Source organism: Larimichthys crocea, chromosome XXIV (genome assembly GCF_000972845.2).
Source record: "Larimichthys crocea isolate SSNF chromosome XXIV, L_crocea_2.0, whole genome shotgun sequence".
Classification (NCBI taxonomy): Eukaryota; Metazoa; Chordata; class Actinopteri; family Sciaenidae; genus Larimichthys; species Larimichthys crocea.
The window spans coordinates 5,106,865-5,116,531 of NC_040034.1; the positions used below are offsets into that span (position 1 = coordinate 5,106,865).

At 44.5% G+C, this 9,667-nt stretch overlaps 1 protein-coding gene across 1 annotated transcript; it reads left to right on the forward strand.

The window, feature by feature from the left end:
* Positions 1 to 1,368: 1,368 nt before the first annotated feature.
* On the forward strand, positions 1,369 to 3,272 carry LOC104939740 (probable G-protein coupled receptor 151). Its single transcript, XM_010756291.3, has one exon. It carries the CDS (start codon positions 1,658 to 1,660, stop codon positions 2,927 to 2,929), a length of 1,272 nt encoding a protein of 423 aa, XP_010754593.3. The 5' UTR covers positions 1,369 to 1,657; the 3' UTR covers positions 2,930 to 3,272.
* The last annotated feature ends 6,395 nt before the right edge of the window (positions 3,273 to 9,667 follow it).

Genomic DNA, 9,667 nt, shown 5'->3' on the forward strand with positions numbered 1-9,667 from the left:
TGGGGACGTCACAGAGACTACGTCCAGGTTTTAGACAGTCTGTGGGACGATGAGAGAAGCTGCATGGTTGCTGTGTATTGAGTGTAATCTGTACTTTGGGTTAATCCTCCGTGTCAGGTCTTAAATGTTTATTCATATCTATCCATAACGTATCAATTATCTGTGATTGCTGCTCTGAGGGCAGCGCTCTGCTCCTCCTGCTCCTCCTGCTCCTCCTGCTCCTCCTGCTCCTCCTTCTCCTCCTTCTCCTCCTGCTCTCATAACGCCGTGTATGTGACTCCTTCATTGGATCTGAAGCTCCATCCAAAGCCGCTCCATCCGTCCACATCTCACACTCCTTCATGACGCCTCACATCTTCCTAACCCCATACTGTGATGGTGGCTCCGGTCTCCTAGCAACCAGCCCTCTTAGAGGAGGTGACAGCATTTGAGTGGGCACCCTCACCTCTTCACATACAGCCCCCTCCACCACCTCCACCTCCACCTCCCCGGATGCTCTTCAAGAGAAGTAAACACACCTCACTCGGTGGTGTAGTCTGCTTCATGCATTCAGGTCAACTGTCTTTTTGTTCATTCACCCTGAGTGAAGCATGACATATGAATTATTATATATTGAACCAAACACAGATCGAGTCTCAGCGTGACATATGAATTATTATATATTGAACCAAACACAGATCGAGTGTCAGCGTGATCCACAGTTCTGAAAACGTTTCCTCTGAGTGAATACATACAGTACATACACAGAAAAGATGAAGACTGAATATAACACCAGCTCTGAGTCTCGTTTCTCACTTTGTAATTAGTCAAACTAACGAACACACTGACGGTTTAAATCTGATAAAACAAATAAAATAACAGAAATAAACAAACACTTTGGATAAATTAATAAAGATAAAGATCTGTGACCAAAATATAAACGAGCAGGATTTTATATTTCAAATCCAACATCACAGGGACGCCACAGGGCTCCATCCTGGGGCCTCCACCTCTCTGCTGTTTACTCCACCTCTCTGCTGTTTACTCCACATCTCTGTCACATCATTTCTTTAGTTTGGGCTGAATCATTTATAATCAGCCAGAGATAAAAACTTTATCATCATCGTGTTTTTATCAGACACAATAAAAAGTTAAAGAGGCAGAACTCCGTCTGAATGTTTTTAAAGAAGTTTGAATGAAAATGAATAAATAAATAAAATCTGTCTAAAAGTAATAAACCTGTTACAGTACAACACTGTGAAATATGCCATGAAGTATTACAGTGTTTTCTCTGATATAAAATACTTTGTTCTGTAAATAAAGGTTTTACCGTAAATACTGTAAATATAACCTTTTCTTTTTACAGTCAAAGGATCAGTGCTGTTGATTTCTGTTTTCTTCCATAGTTTAATGTCTGTATGACAGTGACATGTGTTTATCATATAAAGTCATTTCTTCTGTCTGGATCCAGGATCTGAAGCATCAGTGTTCGTCAGGTTTTATGGATCTGGACTGTCAGATGCTTCCTAACATCCAGAACCCGCCCGGATCCCTCCGAGGTTTCACTCCATCACGCTGCGCTCACATTTGGGCTGCTGCAGCCTGGAGCCACGCTGATGAAATGACGTGAGTGCTTGACGAGGCTAAATGGCAGCACTTGAAATAGCAGTGACCTGCCATGCTGCTCACCCACTCGCTGATGCGATCACGACCCCATCAGAGCGTCTCAGCTCCGCGGCGCACCGGACAATCCTCCGTGATTTCTTTGGAACATTTCATTTGTTTTCTCACTTCAGGGAGCTCGAACTTTGAAGACATGGATACTGATCGACCTGCAAATGTCTCCTTCTCTGATTTCGTTGGAGGAGTCCAGCTCCTCCGGGGAGAGGACACCAGGACCGCCATGCCCGTCATCCTGATCGGGATCTGCGTGTGCGGGGCCGTTGGGAATTTGCTCGTTTTGCTGGTTTTCCTCCGTGACTTCAGAAACGGGAAGGGCTCCGAGGTGAAGGCGCTCCTCGCCTCTGTGGCCTCCACGGACTTGGTCATCCTGCTGCTGTGCGCACCCGTGCGCGCCATCACCTTCTACAAGCAGACCTGGACCTTGGGCAGCTTTGTGTGCAGCACCGCGGACTGGTTCCAGCACTCGTGTGTGGTTGCAAAAACTTTAGTCCTCGCTGTCACCACCAGAGCCAAACACACTCTGGTCCCCAGCACCGCCGCGGGGCCCCTCTACAGCCCGACGTGGATCCACGCAGTCCTGGCGTTCGTGTGGATCGTGTCCATGATGTTTCCCATCCCGCAGATGCTGTTCGCCTCTGTGGTGCCGCACGGCAGCGACGCGCTCTGCGTCTCTCAGGTGCCAGAGTGCGCGTCTGACTTCATGAGTTTGTTCTACAAGATCTACCCGACTGCGACCTTCGTGGTGCCGGTCAGCTTTACCGTGGCCTACTACACGAAATCGCTCCACTTTGCGGTGAATCACGCACCCAGCCCGCAGCAGCAGAGCAAGGTGACCCTGGTGCTGCTGTGTCTGAGCGGCGCCCTCGGCCTCATGCTGCTGCCGGAGTGGGGCACATTCACCTGGATCAGGCTCGGGTACAACAAACCTCCCGTGGGCTTGATCCTCTTTGCGCAGGTGCTCCTTTACGCGTGCAGCGCGCTGTCTCCGGTCATCCTCATGACCATGTACGACGACGTGCGCCAGGGACTCATCTCCATCTGGTTCATCGGGACCTGCAGAGGCTCCAAGCAGCTCCCCAGCAACAAGTGTCCGAAAACGGAGGGAAACGGAGCAGAAGTCGGAACCAACGCCGTGGCCAACGCGGTCTCAGCGGAGCAGGAGAAGACGTTCCCGGACGTTGAGCACTTTTGGACAGGGCGCAGGAATACGCACGTCGAGGAGGAGCAGGATCCGGTTCCGTGGGAGAGAGAGGAGAAGATGCTGTAGAGAACCTGGTGTCTGAAACTGTCATGTTTGGATGTTTCTCATCTATATTTAATATTTGTTCTTTGGATCGGAGGAGGTTTGTGTTCATGTGATGTGTGTGTTCATGTGATGTGTGTGCTCATGTGATGTGGATAATAAAACTGTCAAACATGAACTGCTCTGTTTGTTTTTAATCAGATCATTTCTACATATTAAATTTAATCCAGCTGCATGTTTCAGGCTCTGAGTTTGAAATAAAAGTTGACTCTATATTCAGGATGGAAGAAATCAAAACAAAGTACCAAAAGTAAAAGTACTCATTATGCAGAGTAATCCACCTCTGAACGATGCATATTTAATTAATGGTTTATAATTAGCAAAGCATTAATGTGTTGGTCATCCAAAGTAACTAAAGTATCAAACAAATGTACTCGAGTAGAAGCAGAAAATGGAAAAGTAACAATAACATAACACGATATAATGAGTTATGAGCAGATACAACAGGAACGTCCTCATGTGCTCATAACTCATTATAATGTGTTATTAACTCTCTGTGCTCATGCATCTGGAGGCTTAAAGACAAGTTTCATTTCATGTTTGTTACATTATTTGTATTCAAGTATTTAGTTTAACATGATAAATGTGGATAGAAGTTAAAATTGTATTATAAAAACTATAAAAATACAGTCAGCTGTGTACATACAGTATAACTCTCTCCAGTATTACTGTAACAGGATGTTAAGTTCATGTTATATTCCATATTTTACACTTTTTCATCAAAACAATAAAGACTTTGACATGAAATATGTTTCACTGTATATTCATTATTTTGTATATATCCCTTTAAGATGCAGTGTAAAGGTTGAAATGTGAAATATTATTTCACGCATGTTTCACAGTGTATGAAGCTCATTTGGAGTCTGTGTAGTACAAAGAGTTCAGATGAGACACTGTCACCCAAACAGTTGTTAATGTCAAACTGAATGAAAGGTGTTAAAGCCTGAATGTCACCAACACGACTGTCACACTAATATTTGATCACAACAGAAAGGACAGAAATCATCAGAGGATCATGAACTTGTTAAAGATCAGGAAAACCTCCAGGCTGACACAAATGGTTTAACCCTACTGCTCAACAGCCAATAGGAACTTAGGACACTCACCTGTTTAAAGTGAACAAGACACATTAATGAGATCGACGTTTGTTTCTCTGAGATTCATGAGGCGCTGCTGTCTGTCTGTCTGTCTGTCTGTCTGTCTGTCTGTCTGTCTGCCTTCCTGCCTGTATCTGTCTGTCTGTCTGCCTGTATCTGTCTCTGTCTGTCTGTCTGCCTGTCTGCCTGCCTGCCTGTATCTGCCTGTCTGTCTGTCTGTCTGCCTGTCTGTCTGTCTGCCTGTCTCCTGTCGCTGTCTGTATCTGTCTGTCCCTAGCTGTAGTCTGTCTGTCGTGTCTGTTTTCTGTATCTGATCTGCTGCTCCTGCCTGTCTGTCTGTCGGGACTGTCTGTCTGTCTGTCTGTCGGTCCTGTCTGTCTGTCTGGCCTGTCTCCTGTCTGTTCTTGGTCGGTACTGTGTTCTTCAGTCCAGTCTGAACAAACAGCACAAGGTGGATCTCGTCCTCAGAGCTCTGGGCTCAGTCCAAACCTGAGACAAACTTGGTTTTAAATGAACCAGCTTGGAGTTGAAGTCCAGATCAGTCAAACTATGACACCAGCTGGACCTCTGAGCAGTGTCCATGCTCACAGGTGCTGACAAACAGGCACATTTTTTGAAATGATTCAATGGGCCCAGCCGACATACTCGGCTCTGCTCTTCATCCACAATGACATGATCCTTACAAATGTGCAGCATTTAAAGGCAGATAATCAGCCTCCAGTGGGAGAACATTATATTTCCAACAGAGACAATGATCTGCCAACTCAAACATCATGTAGTATGTGTTCTATTCTAATAGCATCTATGATGTCTGAGATTTCTTCAGAGATCTGTGAGCAAACTTTGAAGATGTCAGCAGTCAGTTCAAAAGACGAAACAAAGAGTAAGAAAGATATTGAATGGGACGACTTACTCCCTCCCTCCCTCCGCCACGAATCCGTCACATTCCTTCCTTCCTGCCGTGAGCGCTCTGACAAACTTTAAAACTGAAAGTGACTTTTGTCTTTGTAAAACGAACTTCAGACTGAAGATAAAGATGTTGGTGGTGTGTTGTATTTCTGATGCACGGTAAGAAAACTATCCAGATACATTGATGTAAGGTAAAATGATGGTAAAGTGAACATGATGGTAAAGAAGGTTCACATGTGGGAAAGTGTAACATGATGGTAAAGGTGGTAATCATATGGTAAAGGTGTCACATGGGTAAAGGTGTCAACATGATGGTAAAGTGTCACATGATGGTAAAGGTGTCCACATGTATGACAGTGGTAAAGGTTGTAACATGATGGTAAAGGTGTAATGATGGTAAAGTGTAAACATGACGGTGGTGAAAGGTGTAACATGGTGGTAAAGGTGTAACATGATGGTAAAGGTGTCACATGATGGTAAAGGTGTCACATGATGGTAAAGGTGTCACATGGTGGTAAAGGTGTAACATGATGGTAAAGGTGTAACATGATGGTAAAGGTGTAACATGATGGTAGAGGGGTCCATGATGGGTAAAGGGGGTAACATGAGGTAAAGGTGTAGCATGGTGGTAAAAGGTGTAACATGATGGTAAAGGTGTAACAGGTGGTAAAGTGCACATGATGGTAAAGTGTAAACATGATGGTAAAGGTGTCCACGAGGTGGTAAAAGGTGTAACATGATGGTAAAGGTGTCAACATGATGGAAAAGGTGTCACATGATGGTAGGTGTCACATGATGAAGGTAAAAGGTGTAAATGGTGGTAAAAGGTGTAACATGATGGTAAAGGTGTAACATGATTGTAAAGGTGTCACATGATGGTAAAGGTGTCACATGATGGTAAAGGTGTCACATGACGGTAAAGGTGTAACATGGTGGTAAAGGTGTAACATGATGGTAAAGGTGTAACTGGGAAGGTGTAAACGGCTAAAGTCACATGATGGTTAAAAGGTGTAACATGGCGGTAAAGGTGTAACATGATGGTAAAGGTGTCAGCATGATGGTAAACGACGGTGTAACAATGGCGGTAAAGGTGTAACAATGAATCGTTAAAGTGTCACATGATGGTAAAGGTGTCACATGACGGTAAAGGGTACAGATGGTAAGGTGTAACATGATGTAAAGGTGTCACATGACGGTAAAGGTGAAACATGATGGTAAAAGGTGTACATGAGGGTAAAGGTGTAACATGGCGGTAAAGGTGTAACATGAATGTAAAGAGGTGTAACAGATGGTAGGTAACCGATGGTAAGGTGTAACATGACGGTAAAAGGTAGTCAATGAATGCGGTAAAAGGTGTACATGAGGTAAAGGTGTACATGACGGTAAAGGTGTCACATGAAGGTAAGGTGTCACTGATGGTAAAAGTGTCACTGATGGTAAGGTGTAACATGGCGAAAGTGTACATGATGGTAAAGGTGTACTGATGGGAACAGGGTAACATGGTGCGTGGTAAAGGTGGTACACTGAAGGGTAAAGGTGTCACATGATGGTAAGTGTTTAACATGAGGTAAAAGGTGTAACAGGACCGTAAAGGTGTAAACATGATGGTAAGGTTAACTGATGGTAAAGGTGTAACGTGATGGTAAAAGGTGTCACAATGAAGGTAAAGTGTCCACATGGTGGTAAAGGTGTAACATGATGGTAAAGGTGTAACATGATGGTAAAGGTGTCACATGATGGTAAAGGTGTAACATGACGGTAAAGGTGTCACAAGATGGAAAGGGTCCTGTGGTAAAGGTGGTCACATGAGGGTAAAGGGTAATGATGGGTAAAGGTGTCACAATGATGGTAAAGTGTAAACTGCGGTAAAGGTGTCACACATGATGGTAAAGGTGTAACAGGGGTAAAGGTGTAACAGGATGGTAAAGGTGTAACATGAAGTAAAAAGGTTACAGGGTAAAGGTGTCAACATGATGGTAAAAGGTGTAACTGGTGCGGTAAAGGTGAACATGAGGGTAAAGGGTCACATGACGGTAAAGGTGGAACATGGCAATGAGGGTGTAAAGGTGGTGCACATGAGTGGTGTCACATGAGGTAGGTTAACATGGCGGTAAAGGTGTCACATGATGGTAAAGGTGTAACATGGCGGTAAAGGTGTAACATGATGGTAAAGGTGTACATGAAGGGTAAAGGTGTCACTATAAGGTAAGTGTCACATGAACTGAGTAAAGGGTGTCACATGATGGGAAGGTGTAACATGGTAAGGTAAACAGGTGTCACAATGAGTTAAAGGTGGTAACAAAATGGGCTAAGAGGAAAGGTGGTAGAAGGTATGACGGAAAAGGTGTCACATGATGGTAAAGGTGTCACAACGATGGAGCGGTAAGGTGTAACATGATGTAAAGGTGTAACATGATGGGAAAAGGTGTCACTGATGTAAGGTGGCACATGACGGGTAAAGGTGTCACATGATGGTAAAGGTGTAACATATGATGTAAAGGTTGTCACATGCGGGGTAAAGGTGTACATGAGGGTAAAGTGGTCACATGATGGTAAAGGTGTCTAACATGACGTAAAGAAGGCAAGGTAAAGGTGTAACATGATGGTAAAGGGTGTAACACAGATGGTAAAAAGGTGTAACGGGAATGCGGTAAAGGTAACAGGTGAAGTGAGGTAAAGGTGTAACAGATGGTAAAGGTGTCACATGATGGTAAGAGGTGTAACAATGAGGTAAAGGTGTAACATGATGGTAAAGGTGTCAACATGACGGTAAAGAATGGTGGTAACATGACGGTAAAGGGTAACTGAGGTAAAGGTGTCACATGACTGTAAAACAAAAAAGGTGTCACCATGACGGTAAGGGGTCACATGATGGTAAAGGTGTCACATGATGTAAGTGTAACATGAGGGTAAAGGTGTCAACATGACGGTAAAGGGTACATGATGGTAAAGGTGTCACTGATGGTAAAGTGGTAACGGAAAGGTAAAGGGTGTCACATGATGGTAAAGGTGTCACATAAGTAAAGGTGTAACATGAATGCGGTAAAGGTGTCACATGATGGTAAAGGTGTAACATGAGGGGTGTAACAGGAGGTACAGAGGTAAGGTGTACATGATGGTAAGGTGTCACTGATGTAAAGGTGTCACATGATGGTAAAGGTTCACATGATGGGTAAAGGGGTAACATGATGGGAAAGGTGTCACATGGTGGTAAGGTGTAACATGGGGGTAAAGTGAAACATGGATGGTAAAGGGGTAACAGGAGGTAAAGGTGTAACATGATGGTAAGGTGTCACATCGATTGGTAAAGGTGTAACATGATGGTAAAGGTGTCACATGATGGTAAAGGTGTAACATGATGGACAAAGGTGTAACATGATGGTAAAGGTGTGTAACATGATGGTAAAGGTGTACACAGATGGTAAAGGTGTAACAGGTATGGATAAAGGTGTCACATATGGTAAAGGTGTAACATGATGGTAAAGGTGGTCACATGATGGTAAGGTGTCACATGATGGTAAAAGGTGTCACAGGATGGTAAAGGTGGTAACATGAGGAAGGTTAACAGGATGACGGTAAGGTGTCACATGATGGTAAAGGTGTAGCTCTGCCAGGTGTGGAGTCGACAGTCTGGTTTCTGAGTTGACATGAAGCGTGACGAGTTGACAAACCTGTCTGCAGTCGTCACGTGTCAGGATAACTTGACTTACAGATTCAGATTATTAATACAGAATATTATTATTATTCAGAAAGGTACAGTTATATTTAACGCTGTGTTTTCACATGTCGGTGTGTCCTCACAGTTTCCCAGCATGCCTCAGGTGTTGAGGTGTATGAAGGGGTGGGTCAGTCTGCTGCCCTGCCAGTTCAAAGTTATGCCCGGACCCCATGTGGTGTGGAGCCGCTTCGACCTCACCCCACAACCATCCCCAGCACAGGATGAGAGTGAGCCTTATGTTAAAACCAGCATGTACACACACCGAACCTCGATGTCAGCTGACGCTCTGGACACTGGAGACTTCAGCCTCACTCTGAACAAACCCCGCCTCTCTGACAGCGGCAACTACACCTGCACCGTCCATGAGGGCGGATATGAAGAGAGACTGACAGACGTACAGCTGCAGGTCAAAGGTGAGGAGCAAACCCCAACCAGAGGTCACTGCTGTAGATACATGCTGTGTTTCAGTTCAGGTCCTTCCATTAGTACTCTACCATGTAGTACTCTGTGTACTCTGTGTACTTGTTCTTGTCTTCTCTGAATTTTAGCCACTGTGATCTTAGCGGGGTCCACCTGAAGGTACACACATGACAATGAATCCAAGCTACACCTCAAAGACATGGATTTCACACTTCTGTCTCTTAGGGTCAGGTTTTTAGGGTCAGGTTTAGCTTTGGGTTTAGGGGTTCAGGCCCTTCACACTGAAAAGAATTGGCCCATCTGAACATGGTAGCCAGTTCTCGTGATATATCTGTGAAAACGTGCATGAAGCTTTGAAATGAATACTTACACGTAACGCTCATGTTTGTTCTCTTGATGTCCACAGAACCGTACACCTCCCAGCTGAGGCCTGGATCATTCTCCTGGTTGCTCCGGTTGCTGTTTTTGAGTCTTTGCCGTATTCTTAGGTAAACAAAACCATCACAGGTAATGTTATGTGTGTGTTGTGAGCAGGTTTACTGTAGTTGTTTCTCTCTT

What these genes read in the sequence shown, in the direction of transcription:
- LOC104939740 (XM_010756291.3), top strand. Translation starts at nt 1,658, where the DNA reads ATGCTGCTCACCCACTCGCTGATGCGATCACGACCCCATCAGAGCGTC.